Source organism: Cupressus sempervirens, chromosome 10, assembly GCF_028749045.1.
Source record: "Cupressus sempervirens isolate cs-2001-9-10 chromosome 10, ASM2874904v1, whole genome shotgun sequence".
Taxonomy (NCBI): domain Eukaryota; kingdom Viridiplantae; phylum Streptophyta; class Pinopsida; order Cupressales; family Cupressaceae; genus Cupressus; species Cupressus sempervirens.
Genome location: NC_143127.1, coordinates 817022654 through 817043639, shown reverse-complemented (window position 1 = coordinate 817043639; position 20986 = coordinate 817022654). Strand labels below are relative to the sequence as shown.

General features: G+C 34.9%; 1 protein-coding gene across 1 annotated transcript in view; it reads left to right on the top strand.

Annotated features, from left to right (window-relative positions):
* Positions 1-294: 294 nt before the first annotated feature.
* The window catches only part of LOC149536443 (phosphoglycerate mutase-like protein 1), a 67632-nt gene continuing 46940 nt past the window's right edge, over positions 295-20986 (top strand). Inside the window, exons 1-5 of the mRNA XM_089807701.1 lie at positions 295-490; positions 9482-9543; positions 9854-9961; positions 10515-10594; positions 10886-11048. Of these exons, the coding sequence (XP_089663827.1) occupies positions 346-490; positions 9482-9543; positions 9854-9961; positions 10515-10594; positions 10886-11048 (558 nt within the window). The 5' untranslated portion in view covers positions 295-345. The remainder of the gene's footprint in view (positions 491-9481; positions 9544-9853; positions 9962-10514; positions 10595-10885; positions 11049-20986) is intronic.

Here is a 20986-nt window from a genome sequence, read left to right as displayed (position 1 = left end):
AATAAAATAATAATAACAGTCCTTAAATAAAACAAAGTTCTTAAAAAGGACCAATCAGAATAAAGGGACAAAAAGCATACAAAAAGCAATACGTACCGCCCATCTAAGAATTTCTCGTTTATTATTAATTTATTATTTATAAGCAGCGGAATCTAAAAACTATGACCCGTTACGAAGTACCGAAGGAAAAAACAACTAGACTGGAAGCTTTGGAAATTTGAAATTAAGTGCACTTGAGTTCCATTTGCAAACGATTAGTGAAGTATTTCATTCCCCACGAGACCGACAAAATACATTCACAATCCCAATAAGATCAAGGAACACCCATTTTTTCACTTATATTTAATGTCTTCCACCTCGTGCCTTGGGCTATCTCTGCCTTCTTTTCAGTCCTCTGCTCATTCGGCACTCTGTGTCCCAGCCCATCGGCTCGCCCATCCTCGCAGGAGTTCAACAAGCTCTCTAATTCGTTGCACATTCGTTTCTAGAGGTCGGTTTGTTTTTTCCATGCATTCTTATGAGCAGTTGGCCATGCAATTTTTCTGGAACAAGATTTATAGTTGAAAATTTGGATGTGAAATTGTTTTCTCGGGTTTAATTTTTAGAATGAAACGTGAAATGCGTACAGATCGTTTATTTATTTTTATATGCATATCGTCAGTATTACATTGTGGGGATTAATTGGAACTAAGATTCGCACTGTTAAAATTTGCATTCTAGGGCTTAGTTGCTCCTAATCGGTTTGGACAATGCGCAAGGATTTCCTTAGTGAAATTGCGATAAATTCTTGCTATCCCAAGATCGTGTGCGTAAGAGAATTTGTGTTTTCTGGATGTTTTAGGCTTTTACAAACCATATCTTAGAATGCGACTTTCTAAAAGCAGCGTGAGAATTTTAAAACTGATGTTTCCGATCACAATGCGCGATCCACCACAGGCACACGGATGAATTGAATTTTATGTTTTGTTATTGTTAGAGACATCTTCGGTGAGATTATGGATTGCTCTTAATGTCCTGTTTGGCTAGCTTTCAGTTTGTTTTTGTGAAGAATAACCTTAGACTGCTTTTTTTTGGGGTCGAGCTTAAACTGCATTATTGTGGTGGGTAAGCTTGGGCATCATTCTTAAGACTTCAGTCTCTAATATTTGAAAGTATCTTGTCAACCCTGGGCTACATTCTATACTACAATCGTGACATTCCTGCTTGCGTTTGAGGTCCATCTTATTGCGGTAAGTGGGATTCGAACCTGGGAGGAATATTTATGGATTTTTGCATAATTATACTATAAACCTCGCACTTGTTATGCAGGCTTGAATCTGACAATCATTTCATATCTGTCAATATTGCTATTCCTCAATTTTCTTACAAATCTTGCTCTGACATGAATACTTAAGCTGAAATTATGTATTTGCATTTGTTGGGAGAATTGAAAATCCAAGAATTATTCAATGGGAGAGGAGAAATTCACTACATTTTGCATTCTTAGTTTATTAAATTTTGTCGTCATTCTCAGTTTTGATCACAAATGTTGCAAATTAGTGCGTAGAGGTCACAACAAAATTCTTTATGCTATATGGTATATTTAAGAACATATTGTCCAAGTCAATATATTTCGACCATAAACATGATTCTTACCATCCAGACAATACTGGGGTCAAATTTAGATATTGCATAAATCATTTTCTCTTAATCAATCTTCTTAGACAGTAAACTTGATTATATTGTCTGTACGATACGGGGGACAACAGCTACTTTCAGGGCATCTAATATTGTAATGAGAGAAGTATGTCCTAAATGCATATATTCTACTGTCTACATAAATGGAAGTACAGAGTGTTAAACTTGGGTTACGAGGCAGATCAAAACCCTCAATCTGTCTATGACCACATCATGAAGAATTTGGACCAAAAATGATTACATAACACCTATAAATTTAAAATGTAAACTCCATACAAATAAAAATGAATAAAATGAAAATGAGTAAATTGAAGAACCAAGCATGCTCATATCATTTCCGTAGTGATACTTATACTCTTATGTATCATAGAGAACATGGATTGGCTCACAATTTATTAATGCTGGTGAACCTTCTGGTAATTACAAAGATTCCATTGTTTGTTGGGATGGCATTAGTTGAATGGATACAGAAGGCTGAACAGATGTATCATGTTGGAAAAAATTATGTTATGATTGTATTGGTACAGTGGAATAACTATACTAAATGTATAGTTGAATTTAATGGAGCTGACTGTGCTTGTATGGAGCTTGCTGGAATGCTGAATAGCTTTGTTGAAGTCCATTGGAATGCTAGTTTACCCTCATGGAAACATACTGCTTTTACTATATTGTTTTTATAATGGAACTTTTTTTGATATGTACTTGATTGTCAACTAGCACACTTGCTTGTGTAGAGCTGACATGTATTGGCTGGTCCACTAGCTTAAGTTATCCTAACTTAGATTTGACTTCTGACACACTTGTACATCATTGGTTGACATGATTCTTTGCCATTGTCATGCCTCACTGCTGTGATGCTCACCTAAATTGGTTGTTGCTCATTGGAATACTGTTATGTTTGGCGTTTGCTGATGTGCCTCCACTAGTGTGTTGCTTGCACAGAGTTGCAGGCATTGCAAAGAAGTTTAGAACATTGTTCTTTAGATTCACAAGTTAGATGTCTTTCTGTGTTAATATAGATGTCTGCTGTTAGCATAATCATTAGTGTGTTGCTTGCACAGAGTTGCAGGCATTGCAAAGAAGTTTAGAGCATTGTTCTTTTGATTCACACATTAGACGTCTTTCTGTGTTAATATGGATGCCTGCTGTTAGCATAATCATTTGGCATTGCCATTGCCTTAATGGCTTGCCTAGAGTGGTTGTTGCTGAATTGGAATGCTGCTTCGTCTCTTGTTTTTTGATGTGTTCTCATTAGTGTGTTCCTTGCACCATTATTGTGTTGTTGCCTGGCCCCTTTTTGAAATAGTATTAAATAATAAACAGTTATACTAATAATCAAATTAAAATATAAAAGAACAAAATAAAAAGATTAAATATTTGGTCAAGTTAAACAAGTGGTCAAAATACATGAATGGAAAAGGTGTGTCTCCCTCAATCATGAGGTATAAAAGGGAGAGAAGAGAGCTTCATTTGAGGCGGAAATGGAGGAAGAAGAAGGGAGCATAAGAATTGAGGAATGGTTAAGAGAGGAAGGAAGAAAAAGGAGAAAATAAGGAAGTGACTCTTTTAAAAAGGTTGTGACCCTTTTGAAGGGTGGTAATTGTGAAAGGGTGTGACCATTGAAGAGGGAAGATATGGTGAAGAGGTGTGAACCTTCCTCACAAAAGATATGACCCTTCCACATAAGAAAAATAAATTGGAAGAAGGATAAAATGGATTGGAGGAAAGAGCTGAGAGGAGTTCTATAGCAGATTTAGAGAAGAACTGTAAGGAGGGATCAGAAATAAGAATTGAGAAGCTAAGAAGAAAATAAGATATGTAGATCTTAAACAAGAGGATATGCAGATCTGAAATGGGATATGTGCTGATTGAAAAGCAGTAAAGACAGATTTGAGAAGCAAGAGATTCTTGAAGATTCAATAAGAAGTGAGAGGGCAGCGGTTGTTGTCAAACATATGTATCTTTTAATAAAGGGCAGGGCCCTTCCATAAGAGCATTAACAAATTAAAGGGCGTGACTCTTTACACTCAAAGGAGACGTAAAAGAGAAGAATTTCATTTGAGAAGGGCATCCAAAGGAGATTAAGTTGGAAATAATATATCATCCTCAAAGGCGATATTGGAAAGTGGTGACTCAATTCTTAAAAGTGGTGGTGACACTTTTTCAATAATGCATTAAGAAGAAATCATTCAAATCAATGATGACTTATTTATCATCACTCACCATTACATCAAATCAGCACTAACTGAATCATCACTTATCACTCTATGAATTCCATTCATTGAATCATCATTCACTAATATATCAAATTATCAAATCAAAGGAAATCATTAAATCATCTATCAAACATCAATTAGGTATTAGGAAAACAAAGGAGAAATCAACGCTTCCATCAATACAATCAATCTAATGTTAATCATACAATCATTGAACGGTTTAACTTATTAGATCTATCATACCCTCGATCTAACATTAGATGAAGAGCGAACTAGTGTGAAAATTGTCTTATTAATATGAGTAAGATTTTTTCTATAATCATGAAACCTGATTGTAATGTCCCCATTTTAGCAGTTGACCAAGTGTGTGTGTGTTAGCCTTGTTCTACATGGTCCCGAGGGCTAACGAAGGGTTTAATGGGATCCTGGAGTGTTTTGGCCTAGTGATTTCCAGTTTGGGCCAAAACGAAGTTGATTTACTCAGTTTCAGGCATAATATTTTTAGTAAGTTGGCAGGACACAGTGCAGGTCAATTTTGGTGATTGGATTTGATACTCCTTGGTGAGAGCTTTCCGATGAGCTATCACTCGCATTATTCGGAATCCGATTGCTAATACATTTTAATGCTTGAAGTTTTATTAAAGTAACGTCTAATTTAATTGTAAAATATTAAAGTGTTACTTTAATATTTATTTTATGGGTGGGCACCCCTGAATGTCCCAAAAAACTAAACCAAATTGTTGAAAGGAATTATGTCAAACAGTTTGCATTCAACCTCTTATTTCTCCGTTTAATGTTTTAAACCCCTTATAACTCTGGAAATCAAACGTTTATTTGTTTGTTGTGTTTTGTGCATGGAATTGGTATCATACAACATAAACAAGAAAGAAACTACAATAATATGCAAAGTGGAAATGAACTGCTGCCAATAAAATGTTATTTTCAAAATTCATAAAACCAAATACATGGCAGATTTATCAACTCACTAATTACTTCAGCATTATTGACATAATACTCCAGCCCATGCTTTTGAACTTGCTGCTACAGTGCCGCATGAATAGTGCCGCGTGTCACGTGAATAGTGCCGCGTGAATAGTGTTGCGTGAATAGTGCTGCATGAACAGTGCTGCTATAGTACTTTGTCCTTCAATCAGTCCACTACCTTCGTAATATCATTCCCTCAAAGCGGCATAAGCGTCAGACAAGTAGTGAAGAAGATATGAGCAAAATACCAAATCTGCCTGTAGCTGGAAATGCAACTAAACTGCCTGATAATGAAGCCGATAACAAAGAATTCCAAAGACCAAACCCCAAGGGAATGACGTCTAGAATGTTACAAGAGAGGATAAACATCCTCAAATGCCAAGAACGGAGCTGCAACTCACACACCAATTTCTTCTCATATTCAACCTGTCTAATGAAGCCACAAATGCTTCCTTTTATTCTATTTCCAAGGGTCCGCTCAACTCATATGGGCAATGTGGGATAAAAGATGTGTAATATATAAAACATATATTAAAATACCCCTTATGTCTCCCTTGGGTACGCTTAAGGAATTTATCTTTCTCATTATTCTTTGCTGGGAACCAAGAGACTCCACAGTTTTTGATCTTTAGTCCTCATCTAGTCATTAAGCAATAGCCACAATTCTAACAAAGAGACACACAATTAGTCTTGTGGTGGCAATGAATTGTTTGGAGTTGACATCTTTCTTGGGAAGAAGTAAGGGTTGTGACTCATTGTTCTCTCTAACAGCTATATAAGGTAGAAATTCAATTAGTGTAAGGCATCTAAGGAAGGGAGAAAGCATTTTGATGAAAGAGCAGATAATAATAATAAATTCAGGCATACATCAGTATGATCATAGAACCTGCAATCCTTGGTATGAGTATCGTGTGACATATATATTGCATACTGAATTTAAGGGGGACAAAGAGAACTGCCTTTTGGCTTAGGATGAGGCCAGGAGGGATGGTATATCTGCTCTTGGACCTAGGATATAGGGTCTCTAGGGCACCCTATCAAGTCGCCATAGCTTATCATTTCTATGGTTGAGTCTTCTTAACATTGATCTAAGCAATCTAATGATTTGATCTACATTGTGATATTTCTATCAGGGTTTAATTGTGGGATTTTGAGTCAAACTCATTGACCCATGTTTCATGAGTAGTGATTCAACATGAATCCATCTCTCATGAGAATAAATGGAACACTTAGCACTCATTGGATCTAGGTGATGCTCACAGAGGTGAAGCACTGGGACTTCTCGGGAGGTCACCCATCCCAGTACTACTCCAGCCTGAGTGCGCTTAACTATGGAGTTTCCTCCATGGTTAAACCCAAAGCTTGCAACCCCATTTGAAAACCTTCACCAAGTGTTGTGCCTTATGAACCATTCATTATAAAGCCCCTTAAGCTCATCAATTGATAAGTAGGAGATAATTTCCATAGCAAGTCAAATTGTGATATTGCTATCAGGTTTTAACTGTGTGATTTTGAGTTAAACTCATTGACCCATTTTTCATGAGTAGTGATTCAACATGGATCCATCTCTCATGAGAATAAATGGAACACTTAGCACTCATTGGATCTAGGTGATGCTCATAGAGGTGAAGCATTGGGACTTCTCGGGAGGTCACCCATCCCAATACTACTCCAGCCTGAGCGCGCTTAACTACAGAGTTTCCTCCATGGTTAAACCCAAAGCTTGCAACCCCATTTACAAAACCTTCACCAAGTGTTGTGCCTTATGAACCATTCATTATAAAGCCCCTTAAGCTCATCAATTGATAAGTAGGAGATAATTTCCACAGCAAGTCAAATTGTGATATTGCTATCAGGGTTTAACTGTTTGATTTTGAGTCAAACTCATTAACCATAGTTAAGTGCGCTCAAGCTGGAGTAGTACTGGGATGGGTGACCTCCCGAGAAGTCCCAGTGTTTCACCTCTATGAGCATCACCTAGATCCAATGAGTACTAAGTGTTCCATTTATTCTCATGAGAGATGGATTCATGTTGAATCACTACTCATGAAACATGGGTCAATGAGTTTGACTCAAAATCACATAGTTAAACCTTGATAGCAATATCACAATTTGACTTGCTATGGAAATTATATCCTACTTATCAATTGATCTACATTTCCAATATATGCCTATTTCCAACCTAAGAAATATATTCACGAATAATGATTGTAATTTATAAATGATTCCGAACTTGTTTGCAGGGCCTGAATCAAAGTGAGGTATCTCTAAACCCTACTTGTTTTGATAAAAAATGTAATCTAGGGTAGAATTTGGGTACTCATAAGGTGGAGACATCACAGTTGCTTGCACCAAGTTTTGAATATTACATGGAATGCAGTTCTCTAGATTCGTATGTTCTTTAGTTGAATTTGGTCTTAACTTGTTTTGAGTTTTTGTGAGGAGCATGTAACATGAATCTACCACGAAGTCTACCCCTTTTATCAGTATCAGTACATTTCTGTGTTTTTCATTCATGTGTGGTCCAATGGTTGACTTAGTTGATTTGGAAGCATGGTGCTTGGGATTTTCATGTGGGCACAAAAAACCCCTTTTCCTTTTTTGCCTCATATGTGTATTAATTCATTCTTCGAGTGCCAGAACCTGACTTATCATGATGGTGGGGCAATATGATGTGCACTGGTGGTACTTGGAGGTGAACATATGATGCTAGCTAGTGGTCATACCATCTCCAATTCTATCAAATCTTCTTTGCAAATGTTCCTGTTTATTATTGTTGCAAAATGATGAGTTGATAACTGATAAACTTTAAAATCTAACATTCTATTCATTGTCCAATCTGTAAACTAATACCCATGATGAAGATGCCAGAGGACATCTGCTGTGAAATCTGATACAATTGCATATTTCTCAATTTCAAATCTTCCATAAATGCAGTCCTCAAATCTGTATCAGAATTGCTAACTTTTATTGAGAATGATGCCTTTTTTAAGATATATTCTTTGGTACACATCAGTATTAAAAAGACTGGCAATTCCAACTATAGGATAAGATCTGATGGCCATTAAAACAGTGAACTGCAAACATGGATGTCTTAGGATATGAGATTTTAGTCGTCTTTAGCTTACACTCAAGAAAGACTGGCTGGGTTTTCATTCCTCTATTTTATAGTGTATGTTTGAAACTTCTGGTTAATAAGCCTCTCTATTAAAGGGAAGACAACAGATGATCTATCATCTTGTTGCCTTGATTTCAATAACACTGTTACTCCGGTAAAATGAATGATCTTGATCATCATGGCTTCTGAGTATGTGCAATACATTAATCTTTGGTCTAGTGACATGATGAGCTTGTTATTATGCTGAGCACACTATCATTCACGTAAAGATGCAACAATAATGTAATGCAAGTTTGGCACAAAAACCCTGACTCGAGAGTTGAATTTCAAGTTGAGAGTTCAAGAGTTGGAGATCAAAAAGCTATATTTAATTGCATATTGCGAAGCTAAATCTACAGTGATAGTTGATATCCATTGAATGAACAGTATAACTCCCTTTGTGGCAACCAACAGATCACATCATAAAATTGAGTGGAAGTCCACAATAAGAAGGAACCAACATATCAGATTATAAAATTGAATAAAAGTCCACAATAAGAAGGAACCCTGAGGTTGTCTCATTTTATCATTCAAGTCACATACATTGGATAGCATATTGGCATTGGAATTGAAGAGATAGTTGGAAATTTGGTAGTTTGTCTTGGAATAGTAAGTATTTGATTCTGTATGTTGTAGTGGAACAAAACTCACATCAACAAGACCGAGTCAAAAACTTTGTGGAAATCCACAAAGCAGCAAAACTGCTTAGAACAGTGATGCTGAGCCTGCTCTGTGATACCCTGAAGAATTAAGTATCCTCTGTTGTCTGAAAATCAGATCTGAACCCCCCCGGCCTCTAGCATGGATGCCCCGCTGGTCTATCTCCCTAGAAAGAATACTATGTAAAATTGTGGCATACAATTTAGAATAAGTGTGACCCACCGTGATGGTTCCGTAATTGTTGGGGTCTGAATGCGAGCCTGATTTGTGAATCAGATAAATAATGCGGTGTGCCCAAGATGGGGGAAACCCAATACAATTCACATGCTTGAAGATGTCGGTCATGTGTGACACAACGTCCGTGATACCGTACTTGAAGAACATCAAGTATGTTTGTCTTATGTGCTTAGAACTAGCTAAAATAGAATGGTTTTCAAGTTAAGATTAAAATCAGCGTGTTGATGTAATTATGTAGTAAATAAAATAGTTTTAAAGCTTAATAATTCTTAAGTAAATATAATAGCTCAAAACTAATATTTGTTTAACTACACTTGCTATAAATTATTTCTGATCAAACCGACAAATAAATATGATGAATAAAAAAGGTTGAATGGGGATGAAATGCTACTTTTCAAGTAGCAACGCATAATAGGTTTTTCTTTGTAATTTTTTTTGTGAATGGACATTTTTTTGATCAGTTAAAAAGAAATTTATAATATGATTTGTTTTCTCCATATGTTTTAAAAAAGTCTAAGTATGCTACCATTTTATTGATTGTTGTCTCCAGATATGGCTGGAACTCCTGATTCAGGTTTATATCCTTTGCACCGTTGCAAAATTCTACACCTGGTATAGCTATCTTATGTGTTTAAACTTTATTTGTATTCTCTTCTGAAAATCTGCACCTAGCATGCATTATTTAGGTGTTTATTTGTGTCCTTTCTCCCAAAATTGTGCAACTCCTGTCTAATTAATTTGTTTATTCATCTTTTCTCTTGACATGATACTATGAACATGTAATGGCTGATAATTATTTAATGCACTCAACTGGATCTACTTTCCTTATTTGAATTTTATGTGCTCTTCTTGCATACTTGTGGACATTTATGGAACTTTTTTTATGAATTGATATGAATTAGCTTGTTCAAAATTTATCTAGGTGAGGCATGGGCAGGGTTATCACAATGTGGCAGGAGAGAAGGATTTCGATGCATATATGTCCCCTGAATTTCTTGATGCTAGTCTTACTCCATTAGGATGGGAGCAGGTATTTACATTCCCTTTAGTATCTTGCATGTTAATTAGTCTGCTTAATGTTGAAAATTTGAAGCCATACAAATTTCAATCTTTCTAATATATTAAAGAGTTACATAACAGCTTTAATACTTGTACAAATTAACTAACCAATTGAGTTTAACTTTAACATCTTGAATGTGGTCATATGAGTAATCCCTTGACAAGAATTCATTGTTTGACACAAGTACATCATCTGCTTCTTGGCTATAGTTTAGAGAAGTTCCAAACCAAACAAAAATGATGTCTGGATTATATCACTGAGTTCTGTGCTTGTTTACAGTACAACATACAAATCCGGGTCAATAAAGTTATGAAAAATCTAAGATATGAGTTTTATTCTCACTCTCTTATGTAATAGTTTCCCAGGGACATCTTTCATTTTATGACAAATATTTTATTTTCACAAAGCATGCTCTTCTGTATGGCACATATCATCCTTTTCTGATTTCTTTTGTGGGAGTAATTTATATTGGGTACCATATTTGCCAAAACTTGGACTAAAACAAAATTGATGCGCCTGACAGGTTGGCAATCTTCGCAAGCATATTGGAAATAATGGAATTGCTTCTAGGATTGAGCTGGTTGTGACTTCTCCTTTGATGAGGTATTGAAATAATTGGCATATATCAATGGTAACTTATTCTCACTAGTTGTTTTCAATCAATCAGATGTTTGGAGTCAAGATACAAAACCAATATTTAAACAGTTCCATTCAAGTTTGAAGCAAACTTTCAAAAAGATTACAATCATGCAAGCCACTAGATAAAAGAGAGAGAATAAAATATCTTAAATCTCTATGAGAATATTGTATATCACAATGTATTTAGTACCTAACCTCTTTCAACGTTCATTGTTTGCTTAAAGCTGATGTTGATCATCACAATTATCATCCCAGGACTATGCAGACAGCAGTGGGTGTCTTTGGTGGTGGGGGCTATATTGATGGAGATTCATCTCCTCCACTAATGGTGGCTGGTGCTGGCAAGAGCAGTCAAGGGGCAATTTCAAGTTCAAAATGTCCACCTTTTGTTGCAGTCGAATGTTGTCGGGAGCATTTGGTGAGTGGGGGGAGATCTTTAAAAGCTTGTATGATGCTCATTAATTTCTGTTTTAGTCTGTTTTTGCTATGGCATAATATTTTGTGATGATAAATGCATTTCATTTTGGAGCTTAGAAAAACATCACCAGGTATAAAAGAGGATCTTACTAGTAGTTTTGTAGTCTTAAAATCATGAAGATCTCATGTCAGTTGAGAAATCAAGCTGACTTGTCTATTATGTTTCTTTCCTTGTGTGCAAAACAATGTTGCTTCAGATTTTCAGAAATTAGAGAATTTTTTTAATAGTTTAGCTTGAATATGAAAACTAAACTTGTACCTCTACTGGCCAACTATTTGTATTGAACGTAAAAAATGACTACTTTGTAGTAAATAATGGTAAAATTCTTAGTTACCGATTTGGATGTGGATGAGCAAATTTTTTTATTTGGGAGATGCGCGCGCGCGCGTGTGTGTATATTTCTGTTTTCTTCAAACACACACACACACACACACACACTTATACTATGTATATGCAAAGAAATGAAAGAAATATACAAAACTAAAACATTTCATACTATAATGCTTATAACTTCACCAATACATATTCAGATTGAAATTCAAATATTCAATAAGATTATAAACCATATCATATATGTCTATGTTTACGATTCCAATGCAAATCAGCAAATCATCACAATTGCAAAATTATAATATAGTTCGTTATTCAATGTTCATCAATCCGAATCTGAATCATATGGATTTGGAAAGATCCCTCATCATCTTGAACTCCTCCAATTGCTGCAAGTTCAAAATCACTTGAACTGAAAATGTTTCTACTTGCGCTAGATGCACCATGGTCATGATGTTATCAGCATTGTCATCCATGATTGTAGTATGATCTTGAATTGTTGCATCCAAGTTTGCACACTTAGGTTCTACATCCCAAAGCTTGGCTGCCCCTTCCTTATGGTGATCCTCCTTATGCGAGTGTTGGTTAATTTTCTTTTATGTCATTGACCACAACTTGAAAAATTGTGACTTAAGGCAACATTTCAGGAAAAATTTCTCTCTCCTCTCAACATAGGGGAGGCTCCTGTCTTACAGTAGGTGGCTCCAATAGAAACTTAACTGGAAATTACAAAGAAGGCTGGTTCTCTTAATCGATTCCTTTTTTTTCAACAATGATTTGCAAGCAACTACAATTTTCAAACATAATAAAAGGGTTCTGTATATATATATATATTTATTTATTTATTTATTTATGAAACAAAATATAGAAAAACAAAGTCTCTTGCGCTTGTCTCGAATGAGGATTCAAGTAGAATAGCCAGTAAGGCACAAAGTCTTTTACTGGACATTCTCAAATTTAGTAAAAACACTTACAATTGAAGCACAAAGTCTTCAGCTCTAAGTAATTGCATCCTCTACCATCTACCACAATTCGTCCTTCTGCAGCACAAAGTCTTCAAAAGTTCAAATTGACTCTGAATTCAATAGGTAGCTCAAATTCCACACAAGTGAATCCAAAGCCCTCTTGAATCAAAGCATTAAAACTCACAATCAACTCAAGAAAATGCCGTCATATAACAGTTTGATTGGCACAAAGTCTCAAAACAATCTACCTCTTTTTATTGAAAGCGATCCAATTCACATTTGAGCACAAAGTCTTAGAGTGCAAAATACAAACAGACAAAACTTTCTCGCCTTGCCAAAAGATGATTATTTATAATGAGCTTCCTACTTTATATAGGAAAAGAAGAGAGAGAAAGGTGGAGAGAAAAGGGGAAACTCTTAACCACCTTGACTTGTTAAAAAACAAACGCCTAACTAACTTTGAATTATTCAAAGTTGCATGCATAATTCAGTTCCGACTTGATTACATGTTACAACTTTGCATATGATACTATCTCATGCAATTACATCTTGTTTTTCCATTACATGTAATATGTCTGTTACATATTACAAATACATGATATAAATATTCCGAGTGTTTGACAAGACACAACTTCTATTACATCATCCTTTTGGTCTTCATGTTGGTACATGATTGCTTTGTGAATGATGTGCTTAGGTTTGATGGAAGCATCTCGATCTGGAATATGAATATGCATCCTTGGTTGTTCTGTGGACTATTTTATCTTGAAAGCACTCTATGCTTGTAGGCTCCATTACGTGATCATATTTGCTTTGTGTCCTTTCTTCTTCTTTGCGTGCATAAAACCAGCTCTTTAAATGGGGGAAAAGATTAAAAATGAGATTTTTTGGGAGTGTTGCACATGGAGTACAGCTGGGAACTTTTTGGGATAGAGAATGGATACATGTGTTTAAGCTCAAAATATGTGCTTCTATGGTGAAAAATCCCAAAATGGATTTTTGGAATGTGAAAACATATGTGGACAGCAAGGATATTATACAGAAAATGGATGAAAAGACATCTACTTATAATAAGATTTTTCGTTTTCATTATAAGTAAACATGCCCACACATGTGAGCAATCATCATTACGAGATTTTAAGTTATGTGGCAGTGGTATGCAAGGTATGAAAGGAGTGTATGCAAGCATGAAAGTGAGGTTTTCTGATGCAAAAGCAAGTGATAATGAGCTCACTTTCTTTCGTAGTTTCTTTGGAGAATGAGGTTTTTAAACTCGACTGCATGTACAAGCAAGATGAAGTGCTTGCACATGCAACTTAAAGATTATAGACAGAAAATAGAAGGAACATATCATATATAACATGCAAATCTGAAAATTGAAATGAGAAGACTTGATTGCAAGATGGAGTGTTTAATAGAGTTCGAATCTTGACTCAATCCTTGCATGAAATGAGTCAAAATAGTTTTGACCAAGCAATGTGCAAAATGCAAAGTGTATGGGAAATGGTGCCCAAAGCATAATAAGTAACTTGGAAGAGTTGAACACAAGCTAAGAAAGATAGGAAATGCTTTGGAACTTAGCTTGAACCAAACACTCTTGATTTGATGGTGCAAAATGCTCAAAACTAAGCTGTTTTTGGGCAAAAATGTGCCCTACATAGGTTGAGAAATGAGCAAAAGCCTCAACAAACTCCACTTTTGAGTAGCCAAATGTGTTCCTTAGATGATTTTAGGCAAAGACGACCTATGGATCTTGGAAAACTATCAAGCAATGCTTAAGATATGAGTGATTTTAGGCTGCCAATCCCATTTTTGAAGAAAAATGTCCAAAAAAGTGGCTAGAAATTGCCATTTTAGCATATTATATCTAAACGCCTTGTATTTGGAAGTAAAGATACACTTTTAGGTACCAAAAAACATGTGCTTTTGGACCACAAATCACCATCCTCTCCAAACACATGCATTTGTGAGTAAAGACATTGTTTTGAGTTGCAAAAGCATGTGCTTTTGGACCAAAAAATTGCCACTCTTGTGTTTTGTAATTATAAAATCAGTAAGGACACACTTTTTATAAAATCAGTAAGGACACAATTTTTGGGGGTGAAAGCACGCGCTTTTGATTATGCAATTGCAAGCCTTAGTGATTTTAGTCTAAAATGCATGTTTTAAAAGTAATGACATGCTTTTAGTATTGAATAGCACATGTTTTGGAGTCCAAGAGCCCACTATATGCATAAATACGTTAAAAAACCCCTTGAAAAGATGTAATGACATATTTTTGAGGAAGAAAAACACATGCTTTTGTAATTGCATGTGCTTTTGGGTTCAAATTTCCCATCTATATGCATTTTATCACTAACTCAAGTTAATAAACACATTAATAAACTTTAAAAACACAATAACATGCGCTTTTTGATTCAAATTCCCCACTTATAAGCACTTAGATTATTAAATAACATGTTATTGCCTGTAAAAAGTCCTCTTATATGCTTTTAGGACTTATATTTATTAGTAGTGGGGTTTTAATAGGTGTTTAAGATGTTGATATATGCTTAGAGTAATAAAAGCCTCACCACTATGCATTTTTAATGTCTTTTGTAATTAAAATTAATAAAATAACTATAGTTCTCAATAAGTAACATGAAAATAGACTTAAAAAGGCTAATTTTCATATAACATTAAAATTTATGGTCAAATCAAATCATAATGAGCTAAATTTTAAAATGGATGTCAAAATCCATTTTAAATGTTAAATATAATTTTATTTCATGCACTTACCAATAAAAAGTCTATTTTTTGAATTTTTTTAATCATGATGTGTTGTCACTCTTAATGACTCCATCTTTTCCTTTACAACTTGAGTTAGGCATCTCTGTTTCGGGCCTAACTTAGCTCAAAACAAACAGAATTGTGAGAGCTATTAACATAAGGAAAATATAAGAAGAAAAACTATTTACAACAAGAATAAAAACACCCAAAAGATGTGAAAGTTTTCAAAAAATCAAGTGTCTACAATCAGAGAAGAGAACTCTTTTTTGTAAACATTGATGATTAAACTTGACAACCACCTTCAAAAAAACATACCGACAAAGTTACATAGAGTATAATTCAGGTATAACAAATTGCCTCAATGCCACCTTATCAATACGTTGAAACAAAAAGGCTATACTTACAAAGTCATGAGAAAATTGCATAGGCTTGCCTTAATTTTGTGATGTCAAAGTTGAGGACAACTACTGTCTCTAACTAGGGAACTTACCTCATTTGTTCTTTAGAAACAACAAGGAATGTAGAATCTAGACCTCTAAGTGCCTTTATCTACTCCATTGGGCTATAGAGTCAGGTGACTAGAAACAACAAGACTTAGAAAGGATGACATGACAAATGCAATGGGAAACTAGTTAAAACAAAACAAACATGTGCAAGAGCACTTATTAAAAACAAACAAAAACCTACTTAACTAAAACTAGGCGATAATGCAACTTTTAGATGAAACCATTTACTGACTCAACAAAGTAGCTCCCTTTTTTCAGCAGCTTGCAGTACCTTGCATTGTCATAGGCAACTTTGTATAGATGATGTATGAACAACTGGAGTGTTGAAGTAGATTAGATTTATTGTTGAATAGGAATATAGATATAGTTTTAATTTTATTATCTATAAAATGATGCTCCTGCTAACTTATAATTCTTTAGAGGTTGCTGCTTGAATAATGAGACAATGATATCTCACAAGAAATGTTGATAATTTTGATATTGATAATACTTCAAGTATTACTTAGAAAGAGAGATCGATCTCAAAATGACTTGCACTAATAAATTTTTGTACTTGTCATTCGTCGGTCTGATTTATGAGACATGTTGATGGATAGACATATGTGGAGACATGTCTCTCCACTGGCATGCCTCTACATTGTTTCATAATTTGTATCTTAATCAAACTGTTACTAACTAATTTTTATCGGTAATATAACAAATGCAATCAGATACAAATCTGATATATAATTAATGCAATTTATATTTATTAATACACAATATCGATGACAGTAATTAATGTTCAATATTTATTAAATCGATACTCATTTAAATGCCAATGATAATGATATTTAATATTGACGTGATGGAGATCGACAAATACAAATTTATACTTAGAAGAAATAATAGTAATTATAATCATTCATCAAGTTGATTAACATGAATGGCACTTTAATTCTCATACAATCAATATAATGATTGATGAATTAATATTTAATTATGTATGTATGTATGTCAACGTACTCAATGTATATTGGTATAAATACATGCATATAATATAATCATAGAGCATTCTATTGATAATTATCATTCATGTTTATTTGACTAAAGCTATCATTATTAACATGGAGCAATGATGTCAATGCTTGATGATGAACAAATTCACTTTTTGAGATGGATCATATACTAATTCTGCTTCAAGATAGGTCCTTGAATTCAAAGTGCTCTTGTTGAATTGAACATGCTTCTTTGGCTTCTTCTTCAGTTGGATCTTCATGTTCAGGTACATGTTTAATGTCTAGCTTTCTGTTGGCCTCCAACCAAGGCAGATGTCTTATTGGAAAGCCCCTTGATCGAACAAAGATTGATCTTTTCCTACTACTTACAACTTGCTTGATTGGTTCATCAATTACTGGCACCTCAAGTGGATCAAGAAGACCTTGCTCAAGTGTTTCTTGTAGCGACTTGACTGCACAATGTAGCTTAACATACTGCTCACAAACTTCTTACTCTGGAAATTCTTTATTATTTATGAGAAGTTCTTTCTCAAGCTCTGTAATGTTCCCAACGACACTCTCGAATTTTTCCCGAGGGAAACTCTCGAAGGAAAGTACTTGATGGAGAACACTTGAGGAAAGCACCCAATGGAGAACACTTGAGAAAAGCACCCAACGGAGAACACTCGAGAAAAGCACCTAATGGAGAACACTCAAGGAAAGTACCTGAGTGAAAGTACCCGATGGAGAACACCTGAGGGAAAGTACCTAATGGAGTACACTTGAGGAAAGTACCCAATAGAGAACACCCGAGGAAGGTACTCGAGGGAAAACTACCCGAGGGAAAGCTCTGATGCCACCGTAATCCTTAAAGAATGTCATGGTAGTATTTGAAGAATGTGCTGAAGGGTGTGAGCTAGAAATGTTGAAGGGAAGATATAATTCACTAAATACACTAGATAATAGCCAAACACAGAAGCAAATGCCAATAGAGAGATATAACAATTTATTGCCAAAACTCAAAATATTGTATTTGCAATACAAGAATGGTGCTCCAATTTGCCAGATCCGAGCTAAGAAATACACAGATGAAATAGGGTGAGGGTTGAATCTCACCAAAATCGGAATAGCCAAGTAGGGAAGATCTTCCACTTCTGAAATGATGAATAATACAAAATTCCAACATGAATTTGCAGTACAAAGAAATAATCCAAATCATATATTAAGAACTTCCTACATGTTGCACATAAATACCCATTCGGAGGAAAATCCCAATGGTTTACAGAAGAATCTTCTCAGAGTGTTGTTGTTATATTTTAGACATTCAAGGAAAGAAAGTTGATTGAAGCTGCCAAGTCTTGGATAGGAGAAATCATTCCCAAAGGATTTCGAGCTATCAGGGAAACATTTGCAGTTCTTAGGCATGTCAAAGAGATGAATACAATTGAGCAAAACTTGATTTCTTCTTTGACTCGAGAAGCAGATGGTTTGAAGGAAATTCTTAATGATTGGGATGCGATTGCAAAATTTGATCTAGATGCCTTGGTCTCTTGTGACATTCTTCTGTCATGTGAAATGTTCTTTAGATTTTAAGGGCTTATTGGCTACAAAGAGGAAACACTGAGGAATCTGATTTTAAAGTTGTAGGTAGCTCTTGGAGATTGTCAAGCAGTTGAAACAAGTGTTACTTGTGATTTGGAACAAATGGGATGTCAAGTTCTTGATGAATCTGGTAATCTCATTGTAGTTGAAAGGGCAAGTTCAGAATATACAATTAGAATCATTGCTGATTTGGATTCTGAAGACTTTGGTTCGCACACAATGAACAATTTTATCTTGTATAAATCCTCGACAAAGCACTTGTTAGATTCTCTGACAACAAACTCCAAGGTTGTGCAATCAGTGTATGCAAATGCAGTGAGAATAGATGCCATATCGAAGACAATGAAAATTGCTGATCTTCCTACAATGCGTGATGTCATCGTCAAGTTCAAGACACTGAAAAACAATCTTTAAGATTGTTATTTTTGTTTATAGGTCTAAGAGGATGCATTGCATGAAAGGATGTAATTCCATGTAATGCGAGTTACATGTGCATGAAAAGATGTAATGCGAGTTGCATGTAACTCGATAATTCTCTTTTAGTTAGATTAGGTCAAAGTTGGTTGAGTTGCTCCCACTTTTTCCTCCATCTTTTTTTCAACTTCTATGCCTATATAAAGGAGTGCCCCCCTCATTGTAAAATAATCTTTTATCTTATATTGTATGCAAGAGAGCTCTGGAGAAACTGTGCCAGCAAAACTTTGTTTGTGTAGCACTATTTTGAGAGAAAATTGAATACAAAGGAGCAATCTAGACTTAACTTTGATTGAGTGAGATTGTTACTTGTGTGAATTAGAAGCTTTGTCTGTAATTCACATACGTTATCTTTGATTCATGTTATCTTGTGTTCTTGATAACTGAATATAAAAGAGTTAATAAGCAATTAGAGCTGTAGCTTGACTAGGAGCAATTGTGGCAATATATAGCTAGAAGCTTTGTCTGTAGCTTATATTTCTTTCTTAATTCGCAAAATAGTGAAGATATCTTTACTTTTGGAAGTCTTTGTGCCCCATTAGTAAAGCTTTTTCATATAGAAGTATAATCGAACTTAGAGCCAAATTGGTACACTTTTAGCTAGCCTTTGAGTTAGTGTTAGTTTATTGGTATCACTATTTCCAGCTCTAGATAGAAGTGTAGTTAGTGATTCACCTTGCTCATTACTCACTCCACGAGTAAGTGGATTCTTTCTTGAAAGTTAAGAAGAAAGAATATTGGTAACACCTTTTTTACAAAATCTCTCAACTTCTTGCTTACCTTGAGTTGATCCAAGAAATGGTAAGAAGGGGGAGCCTTCCCTTTAAGGTAGGAGAGACTTTGTCTCATACGCTGTGGTTGGTCATCTTGTTTTGTGACTGAATTTTTACCAAAACTGTTGGTTGCAAAATACCCACCCAACAAAGACAACAAATATACACAACAAAGCCCTATAAAAAATGAAGAAGCAAGAGAAGATGTCTTTTAAGACATTTGCAAAAAATCTGAATACGAAATCAAAGAAATTGCTTGGATTTAGAACAATTGCAAGATGGAGTGTTAAGTAGTCTTTGAATCTTTACTCAATCCTTGCAAGAACAAACTAAAATTTGTAGCTTACCAAGTGTAGGAAGTTAGAGATTAAAATTGCACCCTTTTTAGCAACTGTCTTGACCAAGCTATGTGCAAAATGCAAAGCATATGTGAAATTGTGTACAAAGCATAATAAGTATCTTGAAAGAGTTGAATGCAAGCTAAGAAGGATAGGAAATGCTTTGGAACTTATTTTGAGCAAAACACTTGCTGATTTGATGGTGCAAAATGCTCAAAACTAAGGTGTTTTTGGGCGAAAACGTGTCCTAGATAGGTTGGTAAATGAACAAAAACCTCAACAAATTCCACTTTGAGTAGCCAAATGTGTTCCTTGGATGATTTTAGGCAAAAACAACCTATAGGTCTTGAAAAACCATCAAGCAATGCTTAAGATATGAGTGATTGAAGGCTGCCAATCCCGTTTTTAATGCCCCCTAAAGTTTCAAAGCTAAAAACATGTGCTTTTGGGCTAAAAATCGCCACTTTTGCATGTTATACCAAAACGCCTTGTATTAAGAAGTAAAGACACAATATTAGGTTCCAAAAACATGTGCTTTTGGATGACAAATTGACAACCTCTCGAAACACATGCATTTACGAGTAAAAACATTGTTTTGAGTTGCAAAAGCATGTGCTTTTGGACTAAAAATTGCCACTCTTGTGCTTTGTAGTTATAAAATCACCAAAGACACTTTTTGGGGATGCCAACATGTGCTTTTGATTATAAAATTGCCACCCTTAGTAATTTTAGTCTAAAATGCACATTATAAAAGTAATGACATGCCTTTAGGATTGAAAAGTTCGTGTTTTGGAGTCCAAAAAGCCCACTATATGCATAAACACATTCGAAAACCTCTTATAAAGAAACAATGAAGTGTTTTTAAGGAAGAAAAACACATGCTTTTGTAATTACATGTTCTTTTGGGTTCATTTTATCATTAACTTAAGTTGATAAACACATTAATTAACTTTAAAAACACAATAGCACGTGCTTTTGGGTTCAAATTCCCCACTTATAAGCACTTGAATAATTAAATAACATGCTATTTGTTACATCCCGAAATTTTGACCTAATTTTAAAACTTGCTCATAACCGTTGGATTTAACGGATTAATCTTTCATGATCATGTGAAATAGGTAGTTATTTATATACATTGTATTAACTG